Here is a 25115-nt window from a genome sequence, read left to right as displayed (position 1 = left end):
TATTTTCCATTCTGAAAATCCTGCTGCATTTTTTCCGATTTATTCAAATATTTCACTAATTTATAAGTGATGTTTTATATCCACATAAATAATTTTCATACAATAAAGTAACAGCTGCACTGGACAATGGAAATGGATACACAGATCAAAATCGTGTGCAAAATCTAAGTATACTTAGATTTTGCATACGATTTTGACAGATTACCACACATTGATCAAACTAGAGCAGGTGGGGGTTGGATATCAGACTAGTGCAATGAATTGGAGACTGGCTATCTGATAGATATCAATAAGATGTCTATGGGGGGAGCAATATCCCAGAAAAGGAAAGTCACTAGTGGTGTGCTTCAGGGCCACTGCTGTTTAACCTTTATGTTAATGATATTGCAGAAATTTTAATGAGGATCTTCAGTTGTTTCTCTGGGGATTCAAAAAGAGCAAAAACAAACAAATTAATAAAGAAAACCAAAAACCTAATAAAAAAGAGAAGAAACATAACAGATATGGTGTAAGAAAAAACCTAATAAAAAAGAGAAGAAACATAACAGATATGGTGTAAGAAAAAACCTAATAAAAAAGAGAAGAAACATAACAGATATGGTGTAAGAAACAAAATATATAAATATATTGAACTTTACAAAACAATCAGGAAAAAGATAAGAGAGGATATGACATTTCAATACAAAAATGATAGAAATAGCAATAGGAAATAACAACAGTATAAGAAAACAAGATAAAACTTCTTGATAATGCAGATAATCTTTATATGACAGGTGTAAAAGATGAAAATGGAATACTGATTACAAACAGAACATATTCAAAAGTTTATCACTTGGTTATACTATAAATCGGAAGAGGGGCTAGCGAGCCAAGTGCAGTGGACGTGTATAAGAAGAGCTCCTGATTGAGATAAGTTATTCTAGGAATAATTAAGTATATATGCATAATTGTTTGAGTAAGAGCAGCTGTAAACATTGTGCGCTACCGGAATTATTATTGTGGGGGATTTTTCTTGCCTAAACTTAATTACGAAATCGTTATTATTAGACCTAGTAACCTGCAGGGAGAAAAAAAAAAAAAATAGCAGTGGCATTGTCATTCCATGATTTTAATTTAGATTTCACTCGTTTTGTTCAGTGTGATGTCTGTTATATGTATTCCTTCGATTACATAAATGATTTGTGGATGTTTAGCACGGACGGAAAAAGGGTGTGTGCAAAGTGTGACCTGAATGAGGAACTGATGAATGCAAATATGAAATTGATGACAGAAAGTGTTAGTAACGATTGTGTCGCGAGTGCACCTTTGAAAGAGAAGGATGGTGAGAAGGCAGGCGAAAAAATGTTAAAAAATCAGGAAAATAGAAAAAGAGCGATTTGAAAACCGTGATGGATGTTAAAAGGGACGGAAGTGAGGCAAGAGTGGCAGAAAGAAACGAAATTGAGAAAACGAATGAAACTAGAAATGGTGTGATGCAGAAATCGCAAGTGAAAAAAATCAAAAGAATAAATGATAGCGAAAAAAGAATGAATGATGGAGAAAGTTGGACTGAAAGTACTGAAACAAAGAAAGATAAATGAGAGTAAAAGTAAGAAGAATGATAGCGAAAGTTGGACGCATGTTAGTCCGAAAGTATGGAAACAAAGAAAGATAAATGAGAGTGAAAGTGAGAAGAATGACAGTGAAAGTTGGACGTATGTTGGACCGAAAGTACAGAAACAAAGAAGGTTGAATGAGAAGGAAAGTGAGAAGAGGGGGTTGAAAATTAGAGTGTTAGAAAGATTTAATGATAGAGAGAATGTCTCGCGAGATTCGGAAAGTGAACTGGATTGGATAAGGCAAGAAATGAAATGGAAGCGGAATGAAATTAAGAGATTCAGGTCAAAACTATTAAAATAAATCATGATAGCATGAAAGAGTTAACGAAAGCTGAGTGAGTGGCGTTGTATGGCGACTCCATGATTAAAGGTGTGCTAGAGGATAAAATGCACAAGGTATGTTTTCCAGGCGGTAAAATGAGTAGAGTGATTGAGGCATTGGATATCAGGCGGGAATGAGCAAAAGAGTTAATAGTATTAATTGGTACAAATGATTTGAGAGAGAACAAAGAGCATGTCAGAATGAATATCAGGAGGCTGCTTGGTAAGATAAAAGAGAATAGTGTGACAGGAAGGGTAGTCAGTGTATTGCCTAGGTATGACTGTGGTGAAATGAGGCAGAGAGCAAGGATTATGAATGATATTATGGCTGAAATGTGCGAGGAGATGGGAGTACAGTTTGTTAAAGTGTGGAATGAGTTTGAGGGACGAAGTGAGCTGTATGGGAGTGATGGACTGCATTTGAGTGGTTATGGTGTGAGTCGCTTGGAGAGACTGCTGCTGGAAGGTAGAGAAGTGAATAGAGAGAATGAATCAGATTGGGAGGGGAGTGATGTGGAAGAGCAGGAGTGTAAGACAGGAGAGATTGAAGAAGTGGATATGAATGGGGAAGTGAGTGGTATGAGTATAGAAAATGAGAGAATGGGTGTGCAAGAGGAGCAGGGAAACGGGGAGGCTCAGGGTGGACAGGGGTACACAGCATGAGAAAGGTGGTGCTCCAAGAGGAGGTGAGAGCATGTGTAGGAAGGAAAGAAATGGGATAACCAGGAATCAACAGGAAACAGATGGAAATGAAAAGGGTTCTAAAATAAATAAGCAGAAAGGGAAATGGCCCCAGTCCAGCATGGAGAGATCACATCGAGCAAGTAGTATCAGTGGAACTAGCTGTAGATCCAGAAATGAGCTGTTGTGTTTGTATATCAATGCTAGAAGTATAAGAAACAAGGCAGATGAAATGGTTGCACTAATTGCATCTGTTCAACCAAAGATTGTTGGAATAAGTGAGACATGGTTAGATGAGGAAGACATCTTGACAGGAATAGAGATGGAAGGGTATGATATGTTTCGTGAGGATAGAAGGGGTAAAAAGGGAGGGGGGCTATTGAGGGGGGGATATTGATGATAGAGAAAGAGTTATGTCCATACAAGGTAGAGATGCAAGAGGAAATAGGGCCAGTGGTTTTGAGGCAGTATGGTGTTAGATAGAGGTGAACAGAATAAAATACTTGGTGGGATGTTGTTATAGACCAGGTAATGTGGATGGTGGTGATAGTGAAATGTATAGTCAAATTAGCCAAGCAAATAAGAAAAGGGTGATCATTATGGGTGAATTTAATTATGGCAATATAGACTGGAATGAAGAGATAGCAACTGGAAGTAAAGAAAATTAGTTTCTTGAGTTTTTGAGGAATAACTACCTCAGACAGTATGCAACAGAGGGTACACGAGGATTAAGGGTCTTGGATTTGGTCCAAGACCCTTAATCCTCATGTGGAACTACAAGGGGGATGATTATGAAGAGCTCAGGAGACAGCTTGCGTGTGTAGCATGGAATGAGGAGTTAGCTGGAAAAAAGATCAATGCAGCTTGGTTGATTTTCAAAAACTATCTAGTAAATGCAATGTCTAAATGTATTCCAAGGGCGAGAAGGTTAAATAAGGTAGGTGTGAGACGGATGAATAAAGAGATTAAGCATGCGATACAGAGAAAAAGGGCATTGTGGAGGCATCATAAGAAAAGTGGAAGTAACCAATTTCATGAGGTCTACAACGACCAGGCAAGGAGGGTGATTTGGTTGGTGAGAGTAGCTAAAGAGAGGTATGAACAGCAGTTAGCTAATGAAGCCAAAAAGATTCCTAAGGAGTTCTTTCGATATGTAGCCAGCAAAAGAAAGAATGATTATGGAAGGATGACATTGATTGGAGGAAAAGACAGTTGTTGCAGAATGTGTGGTGGAGATACTTAATGAGCAGTTCATAAATATATTTCAGTGTTGTGAATATGACTTCATCGACAGTTAATAATGGCAAGGAGAGACTGACTGTAAGTGAGCAAGAGGTGTTTGGGGGAGTTGAGTAAACTAGATGTAAATAAGGCTGTGGGACTTGATACTATATCACCGCGTATTCTGAAGGAATGTGCTAAGGAGTTGACACCTGCCTTGACATTTTTTTAATACGAGTCTTGCACTTGGTCAAGTTTCCTAAAGAGTGGAAGGAGGGCAAGATTTTGCCACTTCATATAAAGGAGGTGATCGAACTCATGCATCAAACTATAGGACTATCTCTGTGTCAGGTGTTGTGGTTAAGTTGTTGGAGAAGCTTGTGAGAACTAGGATCCAGAGTTGGGTTGACAACAATGGTATAATCTTTGATGGACAGCATGGATTTGCTAAAGGGAGGTCATGTTTTAGTAATCTACTTACTTATTACAATAAAGTGACTGCTTCCTTGGACAGAGGAGAAGGATACACAGTAATATACTTGGATTTTGCAAAAGCTTTTGATAGAGTACCTCATGATAAGTTGACAGTCAAACTAGAGCAGATGGGGTTGGATATTCGATTAGTGCATTGGATTGGAGACTGGCTATTTGAAAGTAATCAACAAGTTGTGTATGGGGGTGCAATATCCAGGAAAAGGAAAGTCACTAGTGGAGTGCCTCAGGGGTCTGTTTTAGGGGCCATTACTATTTAACTTGTATATTAATGATATTGGCGAAGATTTGGATGGAGATATTCAGTTGTTTGCAGATGATGCAAAGTTGGGACGAACCTTAAAGAGTAGTGAAGATGTTGTGGCCTTGCAAGAAGACTTGAATAAATTGAGTGATTGGGCAAGTAAATGGGGATGTGAGTTCAATGTTGCAAAATGTAAGGTTTTAAAATTTGGAAAACAAACAGGATGTAGAATTTATGTTTGGTTGGGATATATTCTTGGGGATGGAGAAAATAAAAGATCTTGGGATGATGGTGGATAATGATCTAAAATTTAGAGGAGAAATTTTAGAGGACAATTGCCAAAATTGTGAGGGCAACATAACAAATTCTAGAAATGAAGCAGAGAACACTGACTATTAGAAGTAAGGAGATTCTGATTCAATTGTATAAACTCTTGATTAGGCCACAGTGGACTACTGTGCACAGATTTGATCACCTAGTTTTCAAAGGGATGAAGAGATATCGGAAAGAGTCCAGAGACAATTAATTGAGGTAGTTTCTGGTCTCTGGAATTGAGTATGAAGAAGAGTTGAATAGATGCAATTTATAGAGTCTAGCAAATAGTACCAGATCCATGATTAACATGAAGAATTGCTGTTCAGCAGATGTAAGAAGAAGATTAGGTATGGCGACTTATTGATGTGAGACTTGAACGTAATGAAGTCTAATAGGAAAAGGATAGTTTCTTTTGAAATTTGATGCTTTGAGATGTGCTGTTGTGGATATCATATATTGAAAAGCAGACAATGGATGGGTGCTAGCAAGGATCACAAGAACTTTGATGTTCCTTAACGATGCTGTTAGAAGCAAGTTGAGACACTTTGGACACAATGAAAGGAATGGAGGACGTTCTAAAACAATAGGAGAAGGTAAAGTTCCTGGAGAAAAAGAAAGGAGACTTTCAATGAAATGGATGGATGGTGTGTAGAATCACTGACTGCTGAAGCTTCCAGAAAAAGATACAACAGGACCACATGGCAAGGACTAGTTTGGCACATCAAGCAACTAAGTGACCATCATCTAATGATGATGTCCAATGAATGAATGGATGGAGTGAATGAGAAGAGGAATGATACAATAGAGGTGCACAAGTTAGTAAGGGGTTGTTATAGAATTAACTTTCACGAAGTTTTTCATAAAATGGTTGGAGATGGGAGAGAACAAGAGGTCATCTATGGAAGCTGTATAAGGAGGGCTTGAGCAAGGGGATGGGAAAAGCTTTTTGCATGTAGAGTTGTGAATGATTGTAATGCATTGTCTGAGAGCGAATGTATCTGAGAGAGAGAGAGTGTGTGTGTGACAAAGGAACCTCCTGTGATGAGTGTTTGACTGCATGGGGATCTTGAATGATGATGATAATATTACTAATGAATTGATTCCAAAAATCTTATTCCAAACTATATTTCTTTGCAGTACTGCCTTTAGTTCTTCAAGCTTCTAATGATTCTGATATTTGTTGCAGTAAGTGTAGCTTGTAAGTTCTGAATCTCCTATACTGTTTTTTTTTATATTTTGCATTATATTTATTTTGGCACAAAAAAACAAGAAACTGAGATAAACAGCTATGTCAGTAATTTTGAATCTAGATTTTCATTATCTTCTTGGAGATAAGCGCCTCCATAGTGCAAATGGAAGAACAACGATACATCGTGCCCTTCGTTGGAAATGCCTAAGTTTGATTCTCATCATAACACGAGGAAATTTTATGTTAGTTTTTTTTTTCAATTGAAGGTAAGTCAACCAATCTCATACAGAGGTAGCAGGATTTTTCTCCCAGAAACTAGTGTTTTTCATCCTGTGTAAAGGCAAACTGGCCTTGAGAACACAGGAAATTTACAGACAAAAAATACTAGTAGGTGATGAGCAATAGATGGTGCTGTGGAGAGACAACTATGACAGTAGAAGTTTTGTGTAGTTGGTGGATTAAGTGGTTGAGACTGAGAGTTGAGTAGAGTGTCCTGCCTTAATAAGTCATTATCTTATTATGTGATATCTCCTTGGAGGTTCACATAATAAGAAATTATGTAGTTTCTTTCCTACTTTGTTTTCACTAGATTCTAGTTTTCATTTTAGATATATAGCTATGTGTATTAAAAAAAAGTTTATTTTCTACATGCTAGTAATAGTTATTAAATGAAAACAATTTGAAATTAAATTTTTTTTATGCAACTCTCACCCAGAAAACGTTGTAATCCTCTAGTACTTCAGCACTGTAGGGCTAAGAGTTTTTTTTATTTCACTTATTTTTATTAATGTGCTTTATTTTATATTGTTCTCTTTAAATTTTTTTATATTTGCTATTATTTTATTTATTTATTTTTTTGTATAATCCTGAAATGTTTTAGAAACTGATTAAAAAGATGAATGAAAAGAATGTAAATCTCTGACAGAGTGACTTTACACCTCCGTTAAGCAAGGAAGTGATCTCACACTGGTCCAAGATAATTGCATTGAAATAAAAAAATACATTGTCCCCTAAAGATAATCACAAACTTCCATGTCCACAGTGGAATTTAATCCAACAATCTTTGTTGGGTTAGACTGAGTGGTTAACTTAAAAAATAATTATTGATACTATGCTATAGATAAACTGTAATCAATAATTATATTATTGTTATTATTATTATTGTAAGGACACCTTCATGAAGTCTGCAGACATTGAGAGAGAGAGAGAGACAAAAATGATTAACACAAATTATCATACTTCTCCTTGAACACTAACATAAAAGCAATCACTGACTCTGGCAACCTATTCCTCTCAATCACAACTCTCCAAGGAAAAAATCTAGTCTTCACTCCCCTATTAACCATACCTTTATTCAACTTCCATAGAAGATCCCCTTGCTCTGGTCTCTCTCTCTCTCTCTCTAGCCAAGTGCTGAAACATTTCTCATACATCAATCCTAAAAAACTCTTTAAGCAACTTAAATGTTTCTATCATGCCTTCTCTTTTCCTCCTATCAACCAACTTTGACAATCCACACACCCACAATCTATCCTCATAGGGAACATAATACAGACCACTCATCATCTTGATCGCTTGCCTCTGAATCTTCTCCACCACTTCCTCATCCCCAAGAAACCCAGCAGACCAGACTTCAGCACAGTAATCCAGATGTCGAAGTATCAAGGCCTTATAAAGGGGGAATAACAACATCCTTATCTCCAATTGTTAGTGTGTTCTTCAATAGCCAAGTAATCTTACGGGCTACCTCAGCAATATATCCTCTAAACGCTAACTCTCTGTTTACCCACCCCTAAATCTATAATTTTATCTATGTCTTGGAGTACATTTCCCTCAATGTGATACACAGCTTCTAATCAAGTTATCCCAAAATGCATACCTTTACATTTCCCCACATTAAACTGATACCCATTATCTTTTGCATATACTTGAAAGCCTTTTTAAATCTTCCTGCAAGCTCACCTTGATTAATTATTACTATCTAATTCTGTATCATCAGTAAACAACTGAATATTTCTTTTCAGGTTATTTCCTATACCATTTATATACAAATTAAACAGTAATGGTTCCAGCACTGAACACACCACTAGTTACCTGTTTTCGTCCCTTCATACCACTTTTTCATATCTGTCCAGCAGCCATCCTCTTACCCACATAACCAGTGTCATATCCACCCCCATTTCTTCTTATTTGCATAACAGTCTTCCATGTGATATTCTGTCAAATGCCTTTGCATAATCCAGCAGAATCATCATGTAGCCATATCCTTTATCCAACTCAGCTATTACTCTGTTATAAAAAGTTAGTAAATTACTAAGGGCATCACCAACCCTTCATAAAGACATGTTGCCTCTCATTACAGTACCATATTTTTATCCACCCATTCTTGAATTCTCTTTTTGATCAATTTTTCCAGTACTTTTACCACCAAGCCTGTGAAAGTGATTGGTCTATAATTTGCTAATGCAGTTTTTGAACCTCTCTTATGGAAGGGAATTATTTTGCTCTCTTTCCACTCCCTTGTAACTCTACCAGAACAGAGACTTGAATTAAACTGCCTAGTCAGAGGCATTGCCAGTTCCGTTACACATTCTTGCAAAACCAGAGCTGATATCTCATCTAATCCAGCAGCTGTATTTACATTAAGATTCTGCAATATCCTAAAATCCTTCAACCATCCACCTCTTTCCCAGCATTAGTGTCTGTCACATATGTTAATGCAGCCTCACTAGGATAATATGCATTTGCAAAGTGGTCACTCAGTAACTCAGCTATTTTATTTGCTTCTGTCACAGCATGACCATCACTCATTAAGATTAATCTTCCATGCTCATTCTTTCTCTTACTTATCATAACAAAAGAACTCTCTGGGATTTCCTTTGGCCTGCTCAGTTAGATTCTTCTCATAATCTGATTTTGACTTCCTTGGTATGCTGGTCACCTTTCTCCTTATATACACTCCACAGCATTATATACTTATCTCCTTATATACACTCCACATTGTTACCTTAGATATACAATTTACTACTGTTTCCTCTAGATGACCCTACCTCCCATTCACTACCCTAAATCTGCAGTACTTTATGCCATGGCACAGATATAAATGTCTTCCTAAGCTTGTCCTTGTGGAACTACAAGGCTTCCTAAGTCTTGTAGTTCCACAATAACCCTTCTTGACAGAATATTCCTCATATTGTACAATCTCCAAAAGCAAGACCACATGATCACTTTCACCTATCAGAGGCAGCATGGTCACAGTGTTATGGGTAGCTCTTGTGATCCCATTACCAAGTTCAATATTCTCACATCCCTAGCCTCCTCCCTCACGAGGAGGTGAGTGTTGCTGGCTAATGCGTCTATACGTAGGTTGTGGAGAAAGAATAATGTAGGATTTGTGGTCTGTATTTGACGGAAAGAAGGATTTATACAATCCCGATGTTCTGCATCTAAATGGTTTTGGTGTTAGGTGTCAAGAGAGCTTTGTTTATGAGCATGCTAAAGTGCAAATTCAGGAAAACCTAAGCAATTATGGTGGAAACAGGTGAGTTTGTGTGAAGGCATCCATAAGGCGAGTGAGTGTGATAATGACCAAGGACAGAATCTAGTCTCTCCAGCAAAAATATCGAATAGGGCAATCAATTTGGGAAGCAAAGGTGGGTGGGTGGGGGACTAAAGGGATGCTGCAGTTGTTATATACTAATGCCAGAAGTATTAGAAACAAGAGGGAGGAGTTCTAGGCACTGGTTAGTGCAACCTCACCAAAGGTTATAGGCATTAGTGAGACTTGGCTAACAACAGATGATGTACTTACAGGGATAGAATGTGCAGAGTTTAGTATTTTCAGGGAAGATAAAGATGGGATAGGAGAAAGGTACTGATGATAGCAGACAAATTGCAGCCAAAATGAATAGGAGATAAGCAGGAGGGTGGCTGTTCATTTGAAGTAGCCTGACATGAGATTAATGCCAGTAAATCAAAATATGTATATTTTGCTTAAATATAAAGAGCTAATAGGCTTCATTTCGGTGATATAAACACTATTTAAATTAAGGGGATATTAAATCCCACATTGTTTTAAAACCGAATAAGAAACTCAAAGATTGGAATCAGAGAGTTTCATGCCGAATATAGTAAACTATAAAAAATCGACGATTACTAGCGTAAGCTAATGCAAGTAGTCCTAGTACGTAGTACAATACCAAGCAACTCATTGCAAAGGTGAGTAAAGTTCTGATCACTATTCTTGGTATTTTTCATAATGTAAAAACGCATTTCCTAGGAAGTGTATGCTGTTATTACATTATGGTAGGAGGTCACTACCCAGACCGGTTTCAACCTTTTTTGAGGCTTCATCAGTGAGTAGCTAGACCAAATTAATACCACAGGGTATAGTGAAAAGAACTTATATACTCTGCTATACTAGTTGTCGAAAAGGTGCATCCATTAAGTTGCTTAAATATAAAGAGCCAACAGGCTTCATTTCGGCAATATAAACACTATTTAAATTAAGGGGATATTAAATCCCACATTGTTTTAAAACCACATAAGAAACTCAAAGATTGGAATCAGAGTTTACTCACCTTTGCAACAAGTTGCCCGGTATTGTACTACGACTACTTGCATTAGCTTACGCTAGTAATTGCCGATTTTTTATAGTTTACTATATTTGGCATGAAACTCTGATTCCAATCTTTGAGTTTCTTATTCGGTTTTAAAACAATGTGGGATTTAATATCCTCTTAATTTAAATAGTGTTTATATCGCCGAAATGAAGCCTGTTGACTCTTTATATTTAAACAACTTAATGGGTGCACCTTTTGGACAACTCGTATAGCAGATTATATAAGTTCTTTTCACTATACCCTTTGGTATTAATTTGGTCTAGCTACCCACTGATGAAGCCTCAAAAAAGGCTGAAACCAGTCTGGGTAGTGACCTCCTACCATAATGTAATAACAGCATACATTTCCTAGGAAATGTGTTTTTACATTATGGAAAATACCAAGAACAGCGATCAGAACTTTACTCACCTTTGCAACGAGTTGCCTGGTATTGTACTACGTACTAGGACTACTTGTATTAGCTTACGCTAGTAATCGCCGAATTTTTATAGTTTACTATATTCGGCATGAAACTATCTGATTCCAATCTTTGAGTTTCTTATTCAGTTTTAAAACAATGTGGGATTTTAATATCCCCTTAATTTAAATAGTATGTATATTTTGTTTTACTGGAAGACATGCATCACCCAATTAGTATAATGAGTACAGATTGGGTGATTATTATAGGGAACTTCAACTATGGAGATAAAGACTGGAAGTAAGAAAGATCAGATGGCAGGATGGAAATGGAATTTATACTTCTACTGAGAGATAATTACTTGAGGCAGAATGCAAGGGAGGGGGACTAGGGATGTGAGAGTGCTGAAAGTGGTCTTTACTTGGGAGACTGTACAACATGAGAAATATTCTGTAAAGAAGATGGAAACTTCAAGATATGTGGAACTACAAGACAGGTGATTATGACAAACTTAGAAAAAAAGCTTAAATCTGTGCAATGGCATAAAGCACTGTAGGTAAGGATTGTGAATGAGAGATACTTAAGGATCATCAAGAGGAAGCAATTGTAAATTGTATATCTAAGATAAGGAGGGTTAATCAGGTAGGAGTTAGATGAGTAATATCATCAAGCACAAGCTGCAGAAGAAAAAATGCTGTGGAGGGTATATAAGGAGAAAGGTGACCAAGCATGGCAAGGAAATCACAATCAGATTATGAGAAGAATCTAGCTGAGCAGGCCAAAGGAAATCCCAGAGTTGTGTCGTTATCTGAAAAGTAGGAGTAATAATGATTATGGAAGATTAACCTTAATCACTGATGAAGGTCACAAGTTGACAGAAGTGAATAAAATAGTTATCTTACTGAGTGACCACTTTGCAAAGGTATATCATCCTAGCAAGGTTGCTGCTTTAACATATGTGACAGACTCTAATGTGTAAACAGAGGTGGATGAATTGGAGGTTCTTAGGATATTGCAGAAACTCAAAGTAAACACAGCTGTGGGATTAGATGGGATATCAGCTTTGGTTTTGCAAAAATGTGAAAGGGAACGGACAATATCTCTGACTATGCTCTAATTCTCAGCTTTGGTAGAGTTCCAAAGAAAAGTCAACAATGGGTAGATAAAAATATGATACTGCATGAGGGGCAACATGGCTTTGTGAGGGGTTGGTCATGCCTTAGTAATTTACTGTTTTTTTATAATAGAGTAATATAGAGTATTATAGAGTTGGATAAAGGAAATGGCTATATGATGATTGTGCTAGATTTGACAGACTACTACATGGAACTCTGTTATGCAAATTAGAACAAATGGGGATGGATATGACACTGGTTAAGTGGATAAGAGGACAGCTGCTGGACAAATATCAAAAAAGTAGTACATGGAGGGGCATAATCGATGTGAAAACAGGTGACTAGTGGCGTGCTGTGCTGCAAAGTTTGGTGCTGGGGCCACCACTGTTTAATTTTTTATATAAATGATATAGGAAATATTCAGTTGTTTGATGATGATGTGAAATTAGGTAGAGTAATAGTTAATCAAGGTGATGTGGAGAACTTGCAGGACGATTTAAATAGGCTGTCAAGTATGGGCAAAATATAATGGTGTCAGTTCAATGATGCAAAATGTAAAGTTATGCATTTTGAGATAAATATATTACAAGCTGTGTATTACATTGATGGTGCTTTACTCCAGGTAATAGATGAAGCTAGAGATTTAGCAGTGGTTGTAAACAGAGCTAAAGTTTAGAGAACATGTTGCTAAGGTAGCCCCTAAGATTACTTGGCCATTGAAGAACACATTAACAAGTAGAGATAATGAACTTGTTATTATCCTTTATAATTCCTTGATATGTCCACATCTGGATTACTATGCTGAAGTGTGGTCTCCTGGGTTTTTGGGGATGAGGAAGAAAGCAGTGGAGAGGATTAAGAGGTGAGAGATCAAGATGGTGAGTGGTCTGTGGAATGTTCCCTATGAGAATAGATTGAAGATGTGTGGATTGTAGAAGCTGGTTTGATAGGAAAAAAAGAGTGGATATGATAGGAACATTTAAGTTGCTTAAAGGGGTGATGCAGGGAAAATGTTTCAGCACTTGGCTGGATGGACCAGAACAAGGAGTCATCTATGGAAGTTGAATAAAGTTGTGGTTAGTAAGGGGAGTGAGGACTAGGTTTTTTGCTTGGAGAGTTGTGAATGAGTGAAATGGGTTGCCAGTGTCAGTTGGGAGTGCTTTATCTATTAATAGTTTCAAGGAGAGGTATGATAGATTGTGTGGATAGTTTGGGTCTGTTGCGATGTCTTTGGACTCCACAGATACGCCTGTGCAATAATAATAATAATAATAATTCCTTAACATTCTATTCTGTAATTTACATGTACTGTGAAAAAAATTTTTCTCCACTAATATCAAAAATTATCCTTTGGAAAATCTGCATATGCCAAAAAAATGTCTCCCTCTTATTCCAGACAATTCTTAGTGTATATATATAACGTGCACATTAGGCAACTACTACTTTTATCCGTTTTAATTTAATTCTGTCAATTGAGAGACTATCTTCAGCATTTTTTTGTCATTCTAACACTAACTCATCTTAAAGATGCTTGAATACATGTTATATGTAACCCCCCCCCCCCCACACACACACATCAGGTCTAGTTTCCCTGACTGCAATTCCACTCATTGAATAATGCATTCTTGAGGCATCTAACTCTAAATTTGCTTAGGTTCAATACATCAGCATGTCTTTCCATTTGTCAAATTCAATCCACAGGTCTACAACCTGCACACCACTTCTTCTGCATAAGATGATATCAAATATGATTTTATTAGAATTTGAATACAACATTGAAGAAGACCTCAAAATAAACAATGCAAATTAGGGATTATTTTATTTAATGTACCAGGTGTACTTACCTGTTCATAAGTTTGTTCCAACATGGAAGACATGTGGATAATATTACATATATATATAGTGTACTATTCAGCATGTTTGTTTTCAAGTCAGCTAAAGGTTGAAAATAAAAGTTTTTTTTTTATTTCATCATTCTTTTTTATTCTAATATAAAACGATACATTTTGAAAGCGATTTTTACTTGGTTGATTAAAATGTTACAATTGTTTGAACTTGAAATGTCCTTTCTGAAAAACTCCCTGATAATTCCTAAATGACATCAGTCTGACAGGTAAATGGATTTTTGTGTGCATATGTGTGTGCATAATACTTAACTAGATGCCACAAGAGCTGCAATATGTAATGTCTATCATCACCTAGTTAAACACTTTTTATAGGTTTATTTTGAGGTCTTTAGTACAGGAAAATGTCACACTTCCTGCCACCTATATGGTTTGTCAGCAAGATAGAAAACATTTTTGTAAATATAAAAATCAAAGAAACTAGATGTAAAAAACTTCTTTAATGTAAAATTTTTGCCTAAGTGTCATAGACATAGATAATTTTTAAATCTAATCTTTCCAACTATTTATTTATTTATACACACACATATATATCTTTTTAAGTTAGGAAATTACTGACTGTATCTAGGTGGCACTTTTTGGAATTGTCTGTTATTATGTCATTCTATGATCCTATATAGAAGATGCCTATGACACTTAAAAAAAAAAAAAAAGTAATGTAAATTTTTGCCTATGTTAGTTTTCCTCCATTTTTATATTTATTTTGATTATGGCAACTCACAGTATTCCATTTGTGAAAGAAACATTTTTGTAAGTGTAGCATCCATCCATTTGTATTTTATAGTTTGATTTGATTGTGCACAAGTGTTCAAATCTAAGTATTTTAAAGCTGCAAAATCTGTGAGATCAGCTTTGATATATTCTATTTTATAAAAGAAATGCTGGCCACAACCAACAGTTTGAAAATGCTGCCTTTTCCCAGTAGCAATTATCCTCAAATGATGTCCTACATAACAGAAACACCACTAATTCAAAATATGATCTAGAAGAAAATTAAGTTTAATCTTTATTTCTTACCTGAGACGGTTTTTTGTTAACTCCATTAACACCACCATGGAAGATGTATACCAGTCCATTGCCTTCTTTACCAGCATAAGGTGCACCAACAGCAAAATCTATGACAAAAAAGACATAAATAAATGTTTGAATATACACACACTCATCCCATCAAAATTACTTTTTTTTTTTTTTTTACTAGAGAAGATGTAATCAATTTAAAAAAATAGCACAGGGCTATTAAGCTTCTTATGGTACTGTTCATAGCATTACTTTTGGTATGAACCACAATGAAAAAACACCATATAACAATTGTTTAATTCCATGCATTTCTTCGGCTCTATGGCACGCTTAATTGGGAATAAACATTTTAACTTGAAAAACTTGTATTAACACACCAATTCCCAATACAAACTCCCATAGATACAAAGTTGTTAAACTGATGGTGCATGTTGTATTGAGATTTCAAATGTGGTTCATTGCTGAGCTGCAATATGTAATGTCTATCATCACCTAGTTAAACATTTTTTATAGGTTTACTAGGGGGGGGGGGGGGATGCTCCCCTGGCACCTACGGTGCCCAACCCATATGTTTCGGACTGGTAGGCCGGTTCTCCTTGAATTCTGATGTCTCGAATTTCGAAGATTCGACACTCAGGGGCTACAATGAGTGTCGAAAAACAGTTTTTTAACTTTGTTTAAATAAAGGGGATATTAGATCCCACATGATTTTAAAACCAAATAAGAAACTCAAGGATTGGAATCAGAGAGTTTCATGCCGAATATAGCATACAAAACTATAAAAGTATCGGCGAATACTAGCGTGAGCCAATGCAAGTAGTCCTAGAACGTAGTACAAACACGGGCAACTCGTTGCAAAGGTGGGTAAAGTTCTGATCGTTATTCTTGGTATTTTCCATAATGTAAAAACACATTTCCTAGGAAATGTATACTGTTATTACATTATGGTGGGAGGTCACTACCCAGACCGGTTCCAGCCTTTGTTGAGGCTTCATCAGTGAGAAACCTGTTGGTTCTTTATATTTAAGTAGTTTTTTAACTGTTTACTGATTGCACAAATATGTTTTACTAGAGGTAGAATGAGTAGAGTGATTGAGGCATTAGATATGAGAAGTAAGTGAGCAAAGAGTTGGTAGTTGTAATACGTACACGACTTGACTCCAAACAAAGGACACGATAGATTAGATATCAGGAGGTTGTTGAGCAAATAAAAGAAAGTGGTATGATAGGAAAGGTAGTAAGCATGTTGCCAAGGTATGGCAGTGGTGAGATGAGGTGGAGAGCAAAATTTATGATTGCTTGTTAGCAGAAATGTGTTAAGAGAAAGGAGTGCAGTTTATTGATGTGTGGAATGAGTTTGAAGTGAACAGTATAGAAGTGATGGACTGCATTTGAGTGGTTTTTCGTGTGAGTCGCTTGGAGAGACTGCTGCTGTTAGATAGAGAAGTGAGTGCAGAGAATGAATCTGATCATGTGTAAAGTGATGTGGAAGAGCAGGAGAGTAAGACAGAAGTGATTGAAGAGGTGGTTATGAATGAAAAAGTGAGTGGCATGACTACAGAGAATGAGAGAATGGGTGTGTAAGACAGACAGGAGAAACAAGGAGGCTCAGGGCAGACAGAAGAACACAGCATGAGAAAAGTATATGCAACAAGAAGATACGAATGCATGAGTAGACAAAAAGGCAAGGGGATGGCCTGGGATCAAGGGAAAACAGTTGGATTTAAAAAAGATTCTAAGATGAATAAGTAGAAAAAGAAATGGCACAAGTTAAGCATGGAGAAGTCACATCAAATAAGTATCAGTGGAAGAAGCTATATAGATCCAGGAATAAGCTGCTATGTTTGTATACAAATGCTAGAAGTGTAAGAAACAGGCAAATGAAATGGTTGCATTAATTAAGTCTGTTCACCCAAAAAAATTGTTGGAAAATGTGAGACATGGTTAGATGAGGAATGGAGATGGAAGGGTATGATGTGTTTTGCGAGGATAGAAATGGTAAAAAGGGAGCGGAATGCTACTGATGATGGAGAAAGAGTTATGTCGATACAAAGTAGAGATGCAAGAGAGAGAGAGAGAGAGAGAGAAAAATAGTGCCAGTGGTTTTGAGGCAGTATGGTATCAGAAAGAGGTGAATAAAATGAAATGCTTAGTCAGATGTTGTTATAGACCTGGTAACGTGGATGGTAGTGACTATGAAATGTATAATCAAATTAGCAGTGAATAAGGAAAGGGTGATAATTTTGGGTGAGTTCATTTGTGGCAATACAGATTGGGATGATGAGATAGCAACTGGAAGTAAAGAAAATGAGTTCACTGAATTTTTGAGAGACAACTCCTCAGACAGAATGTAATAGAGGGCACATGAGGAGTGGGGGTCTTGGATTTGATCATCTCATCAGAGGATATAATTATAAATGAGGTGTCAAATCACCCTCTAGTTGGTGAAAATGACCAGGAAGTGATTACCTAGGTGGTTGCCAGCAGTGATAGGACCTCAGTGAGAAAAGGGTATATATTGGCCTAAAAGGCTGGTGATTATGAGGAACTCAGGAGACAGCTTGCAAGTGTAACATGGAATGAGGAGTTAGCTGGAAAAGAGATCAATGCAGCTTGGGAGATATTCAAGAACTATCTAGTAGAAGCAAAGTCTAAATGTATTCCAAGGGTCAGAAGGTTAAATAACGTAGGCGTGAAATGGATGAATGAAGAGATTAAGCATGCAATATAGAGAAAAAAGGCAATATGGAGACTGCATAAAAGAAGTGGTAATAAGATTCCATGAGAATTACAAAAACCAGGCAAGGAAGGTGACTTGGTTGGTAAGGGTAGCAAAACTGAAATATGAGCAGTAGTTAGCTAATGAAAACAAAAAGGATTCTAGGAAGTTCTTTTCATATGTAGCTAGCAAAAAAGATTATGGAAAAATGACATTGATTCGAGAAAATGGTATAAGGACAACTGCTGCAGAAGATATAGTGGAAATACTTAATAAGCAGTTCATAAAGGTCTCTCATTCTTGTGAAAGTGACATCATAGAGAAAGAAAGAGACAGAGCAGTTGATGATGGGGAGGAGAGATTGACTGTAAGTGAGCAAGAGGTGTATGGGAAATGAGCAAACATGATGTTAATAAGGCTACCTGGGACTAAATAACATATCACCACATATTCTGAAGGAATGTGCCAGGGAGTTGATATCTGCCTTGGCATATTTTTTTAATATACCTTGCACTCGGTTAAGTACCAAATGTGTGCAAGGAGGGCAAGAATATGCCACTTCATAAGTGAGGTGATAGAATTCAAGCATCAAATTATAGGCCTATCTATGTGATCTACTTATTTATTACAATAAGGTGACAACTTCCTTGGACAGAGGAGAGGAATAGAAAGTAGTAAACTTAGATTTTGCAAAGGCTTTTGATAGATTACCACATGATATGTTGATAGTCAAACTAGAGTGGATGGAGTTGGAAGTTGGATATAAGATTAGTGCATTGGATCAGAGACTAGCTATCGATAGGTATCAGAAATTGTGCATGGGGGGAGAAATATCCCGGAAGAGGGGAAGTCACTAGTGGTATGGCTCAGTAGTCTGTTTTAGGATTATTGCTGTTTATCCTGTATGTTAATGATTTGGATGGGATTTGCAAAGATTTGGATAGGGATATTCAGTTGTTTGCAGATGATGAAAGTTGGGCCGAACTATGAAGAGTAAAGAAGATGTTGTGGCCTTACAAGAAGACTTGAATAAATTGAGTGAATATGAATGGGAATAGGGATGCAAGTTCAATGTTGCAAAATGTAAGGTTTTAAAATTTGGGAAACAAACAATGTGATGGAGAATTTATGCTTTGTGTGGATATATTGTTGGAGGAAATAAGAGATCTTGCGGTGATAGTGGATAAGGATTTGAAATTTAGGGGACACATTGCCAAAATTGTGAGGACAATACAAAGAATTCTGGGAATGATGCGGAGGACACTACCTTGTAGAAGTAAGGAGATTCTTCTTCCATTGTATAAGGCTTTGATTAGGCCATACTGGACTACTGTGAACAGATCTGGTCACTTGGTTTTCAAAAGGACAAAGAAATGTTGGAAAGGATCCAGAGGCAACTGACTAAGTTAGTTTCTGATCTCTGGAGTGTCAAATATGAAGAGAGGTTGAACAGATGCAACAGTCTGGTGGATAGGAGGAAGAAAAGTGACATGACAGAGACCTACAAGAGTTAGAAAGGGATCGTTATAGGATCAATGTTGGAGAGGTTTTATAGTAAATGATGGGAGATCGGGGGGTGGAGGGACAGAGGTCATCCGTGGAAGCTGTATAAGTAGGGTGTGAGCAGGGGAGAGGGAGAAGCAGTTTTTTTGCATGTAGAATTATGAATGATTGGAATGCCTTGCCTGAAAGTGTGGTGTCTGCAAAGAATTTGAGTGTGTTTAAGGCACAGTATGATGAGATGTCTGTATGATAAAAGGACCTCCTGGATGAGTCTTTGACTCCATGGGGATCTTGGGATAATAATAATAATAATAAATAGACTGTCTTTCTCTACATACAAAAATCAACACTGGAAGATATTTACATCCTAATTGCTATGATCATTCTACCCAGAAACAAAGTGTCATAAAAAACCTTAAAGTGAACATGTGCCATAACAAGTGACAACAATAAAAGGGAACAAATAATGCATTACCTCATCTAAGCACTTCCAGTTTATTTATTCCGTATGGTGATTCAATGGCAGTGAGCCCCTATTACAGGGAGGTACAGCACCACCTCAATTCCCCCTATTTTTATCTGGGTTTAGCTGACAATTCAGACCTATGGTCTGGAGGGATCGTCTTAGGTATTCCTGACTGTATCATTGTGTGTTCACAGGGCCAGTTTGCCTGTTTGTGGGATGACCCCCCCCCTCCCACAGCAGGGTTTTTCTGGGGAGAAAAACCCTGCTGTCCACGCTAAAGATCGGCTAACTTGACTATAGCTGAGAAAGATCCTTAAGCTCCTCTCATCACCGACGGGAATCGAACCTAGGACACTCCTTCCCCAGGCATATGGTTGCGAAGCGCATAGCCACAAGGCTAACCATGCAGACAGCACTTCCAGTGAATTGCTATAATCTTAAGACTATCAATAGCATTTTGAGAAAGCCATCAAATGTTTCAGCTCATATACAAGAAAACAGACATACAGGTGGAGTTCTTTTAATTTATATAAAAAAAACTTTATGGACAAAACTGGCACTATGTTAAGGCAGTACAATAAAAAATAGAAAAAAATTTAAGTCAATTTTATGCCAATGATGAAAGTCCCCGTGAAGTTCACTAAAACAACGTCAAAATGACTTAACAAATCAAGTTTTTATAAAATTTTCTATGAATGCAGTCTTTGTTGCATGTGATAGAAGAGATGCTTGAGAGAGAGAGAGATTTGAATGAAAGCACATAATAAAGATGTTAAGAAAAGGTGAGCAGTTCATCATATGGCATCATAAGGATGCCATATGATGAATTTAATAACTGTTTGCAAACTCAAACAGGCTGCGGAAAGGACATGTATGCCAACACACTGCAACAAATCAAGGCTTTGCGTTAAACCAACTATGGTCAGCATCCAAAAAAACCTAAGAAAAGCACGAAACCAGGTCATGATAAACATTACATATTGCAACTCAACACTAAATCACATGTTTTGAACCTGAGCACAGCATGCATAATCAGTTTAACAACTATGTATCTATGGGAGTTTATGTATTAGTAATTAGTATGTAAATATAAGTTTTTCAAATTAAAATATTTATTCTGGATGAAGTATGCTGCGTGGCCTAGTTAAATAGTAGAAGTACAAAATTTTTAATTAACACCCTCCCTCCCCCCATTGTGGTTCATACCAGAAGTAATATCAGAGAAGAACATGGCTTAATATAGTCCTTATATTAAGCCATGTTCTTAATATAAGGGGGGGGAGGGAATTCACTATGAACTGACAATTATCTAAACAACCGATTATTTTTTATTTCTATAACCAGTTAATCCATCACAGTCAAAGAGTAACGGGAAACATGTGATATAGTTTGCCCACCATTTCTAGATCCCTTCTTGGCTTTGTGCCAAGAATAGTCGATTCATGCTGAAGGGGAGAAAGAAATGAAGGATGTACGAATTGGTCGCCAACATGTGAAATCACGTGCTTTCTTGTCTGTTGCTGTACTAGCACTAGCTTGATTTTTGTTGTTCTCTTTTTGCATTATTTTTTTATTATTAATTTGTATGATGGATCCAGTACAGTCAACAAGTTCTGTTGTTAAACGTTTCAGTAGCTCTTGCAAAAGAATATTGAATAATGTGCTGATATTCTGCGAAAAAGAATCGTCAGAAGGCCGTCTTCTTGTTCCCCTTTCTCAAGTCATAAAACGTGCAAGCGGGGGTTGACTGTTAAAAGAATTCGTAGGGAATCAAAAGGTGAAGGTGAGCCAAAATTTAAATCTCCTAAAAAAAAAAAAAGCGCCAGAGAAAGAAAACCATCGAAACTGTAGCTTTGAATGATTTTGATGTAGACGTTATAAGAAGAGCTATTCACGAATTTTACGTATTCGAGAAAAGAGTGCCAACTATTCTGAACTTGATTCCTGTGCTTAAAGAAAAAATTAATTTTCCGTGGAAAAGAGAAACTTTAAGGAAAATACTTCATGAAATCGGATTTTGTTTTAAAAAGTCCCAGAATAAAAGGAAACTTATCATGGAGCGAAGTGACATTGTTCTATGTAGAACGCAGTATTTGCACGTATTAACACTCTACGTACATTTTTCCAACTGTTATACAAGCAAAATAGTTACACTTTAAAAACAACAATGTTCGTAAAAGAAAAGCTAAATTTTCCGACCTGTAATAATAAACAAACTCAGTTTGTTTATTATTACATCCCAGAAGACAGACTGATTACCCTATTATCGGAATGGATTCTCCTTTTTCTGACATGCGCAGTAGTTTCGAGGGACCTCAAATCGGTGGGCGAACTATAGTATAATCAAATCTTTGGCTGGTAAATTAGTTTAATTCATGCCTTAAGGGTCTAGGAATTGAATAAATATCATCATGATATGTGAGATGTTCCTAACAGTGCCACTTTCAGGACTTGAGATATGTTATATCTGGAAATGCAGTAGTGGATGAAAGTGCTTACTGCAAGAGAGGGGGGGGGTTCAAGCATTAGTGTACTGTACCACGAAAAATAGGCAGGCTACTGCTGAGCAGTAGCCTGTCTATTATTACAAGAGATCTTTTCAAAAAGATAAGGGAACTGACAGGGAAGTTTAGTGCCAAAGTGACAATATTGAAAAGTAAACATAAAGGATATCTTACAGAAGCTGCAGACATCAAAGAAAGATGGAAAGAATATACAGTAGCCCTTTACCAAAAGGATTCAAAAATTACTGAGAAATTTGAAGAGTAGGATTATACACAGGAGCCAGTACCACTGGAGAGTGAAGTGAGGTGGGCACTGCAACAACTATCCAGTAAGAAAGTACCACGAGGGGATGGAATACCTATTGAGCTGTTCAAAGCCCTGGGAGACGAGGCTGTTAAAATTTTAACAGCTCTATGTCAGCAAATTTGGATCACAACTACATGGCCTAGGAAATGGAAAAAAATCAGTTTATATACCTTTATTGAAGAAAGGTGATGCAAGAGAGTGAGAAAATTACAGAACTATAGCACTGATTTCTCATGCAAGTAAAGTTAAGATCATTCAGAAAAGACAAACCATTCATGAAATGAGAAATGCCAGATGAATAGGCAGGATTTCAAAATTTCAATGTGAGATAGAAAATAGAAAGAGAACAGGAATATCAAAAGAATGTCTACCTTTGTTTTTTTGACTATAGTAAGGCTTTTGACTGTGTAGATCACGTAAAACTGGAATGTATTAAGAACAATGGGAGTACCAGAGCATTTCATTATCTGTTGAGGAATCTTTATTGTGAACAAGATGCTATCCAAGCAGATCTTGGAGAAACTGAGTACTTCACAATAGGTAAAGGGGTGCGACAAGGGTGTATTTTATCTTCATACTTGTTTAACTTGTACACCGAATACATTTTAAGAATGGCGGGGCTGGAGGAGTCTTCAGTTGAAATTAAAATTGGTGGAAGAAATATTAATAATTTGAGGTATGCAGACGATACCACCTTGCTAGCAGAATGCAAAGAAAATTTGGAGGAACTTATAATGAAAGTTAAAGAAGAAAGTGATAAATATGGCCTTAAACTTATCCTCAAAAAGACAAAAGTTATGGCAAAATGTGAACTTAATCTTTTTGAAGTAGATGGGGAGAAAATGGAAGCAGTTAACAATTCTGTGCTCCTAGGATCCCGAATTGATAAAGATGGCTTTGTACTGAGGAAGTTAGGAGATTATTACTCGGAAAGAAAGAAAGCAATGACAAATTTAAGCAAGATCTTTAAAGATATTAGCCTCACAACAAAAATTAGAATCGTGAAATCAATGGTATTCCCTGTGGTACTGTACGGATGTGAAAGTTGGACCTGAGAAAGAGTGAAAGAAGGAAGATAGATGCACTTGAATTATGGGTTTGGAGATGCTAAGAATACCATGGACTGCAAAGCAATAAATCAGTGATAGACAGAAGAAAGCCAGATTGCTCCCTCGAAGCTATGGTCATCAAGCAAAAATTGTCATATTTTGGACATATTATGCGAGCAAATGACAGTCTGGAGAAGATGATGATGCTTGCTAAAGTTGATGGAAGCAGGAGAAGAGGAAGACCAAGAATTAGATGGGTGGATGGAGTTAAAGAAGCAACTGGAATGTGCTTGGAAATTCTGAAAGATATGGGACATGGCCAGGGACAGATCTGAATAGAGAGTGTATGTTCATAGAAACATCAGAAGTCAAAAATGACTGAATGGAAAAAATGACACACACCCTACTGAGCAATTGTGTGAAAAATTCAACACTGGTTATGAGAAACCCATTTCAACAACAGAAAAATTTGGATATCATGGTTGGGCTGCCTTACACAAGCCTTTGATCACTCCTGTCAACACACATAGGCACAGCCAATGGTTTAAAGATCACAGCCAATGGACTACAGTGGAGAGATGTGATATGGTCCAATGAATCTAAGTTCACACTTTTTACTGCAAATGAACAAATATGTGTGTGGTGTGAGTTAAAGGAAGCTTATCAGGCAAAGTGCTTGTTTCCAACTGTGAAAAGTTTTGGCGGTTCTGTAATGGTCTCGAGTGCATTCTTGTGGCATGGCATGCTTTGGATCCACTTGTTGTATTGGAAGGCAAAATGGATGCTGCATGTTATCTTTCTATCATTAGTGATTATCTTCATCCCATGTTGACACACTTTTCTCCTAAGCAGCCAGCCATATTTCAACAGGATAATGCTCCCATTCATCAAGTGAATGTGATCACCCAGTGGTTTGCAGAACATATTTGTGCAGTATCCTGTCTGCCATGGCTATCCCAATCACCAGACTTAAATTCCATAGGACATTTATGAGATATTTTGGAGCAAGCTTTCAGGCAACATTTCTCACCTCCAAAGAACAAAAGCGAATTGATCCAGTTTCTGTTGAATGAATGGTGTAAAATTCCTCCTGTTGAGTTCCAAGCACTGATAGTTCGACCTCAAGAATACAGGCTGTACTAGATGCCCATGGCAGATCAACACCATATTAATTGAAACATGTCGCTGTTTTCATTTGTTGTGGGTGAGACTCAAAAGTTAAACAGATGGAACAAAAATAATATTAAAGCAACTGATATAACCACAAGAACATACTAGTAATAGAGTTATGAAGGTAACTCATGTTCTTATATTCTTATACCCTCATGTGTTTTCTTGTGATTATATCAGTTGCTTTAATACCATTAGGTGTTTATCAGAACTTTCCAGTTCCCCCCGTGTATATATATATATATAAACATTGAAGAAGGTACAGAGACAAGTGACTAAGG

The 25115-nt window shown here is 36.9% G+C and overlaps 1 protein-coding gene across 1 annotated transcript in view; it reads right to left on the bottom strand.

Annotated features, from left to right (window-relative positions):
* The window catches only part of LOC150105451 (integrin alpha-PS2-like), a 536973-nt gene that overhangs the window by 261745 nt on the left and 250113 nt on the right, over window positions 1-25115 (bottom strand). The window contains exon 12 of the mRNA XM_090394825.1: window positions 15117-15214. Within this exon, the coding sequence (XP_090250951.1) occupies window positions 15117-15214 (98 nt within the window). The remainder of the gene's footprint in view (window positions 1-15116; window positions 15215-25115) is intronic.

The sequence above is a fragment of the Typopeltis vanoorti genome, chromosome 6, assembly GCF_054136105.1.
Source record: "Typopeltis vanoorti isolate ZY-2024b chromosome 6, IOZ_Tvanoo_1.0, whole genome shotgun sequence".
In the NCBI taxonomy this organism is placed as follows: Eukaryota; Metazoa; Arthropoda; class Arachnida; order Uropygi; family Thelyphonidae; genus Typopeltis; species Typopeltis vanoorti.
This window is presented reverse-complemented; position numbering and strand designations above follow the sequence as displayed.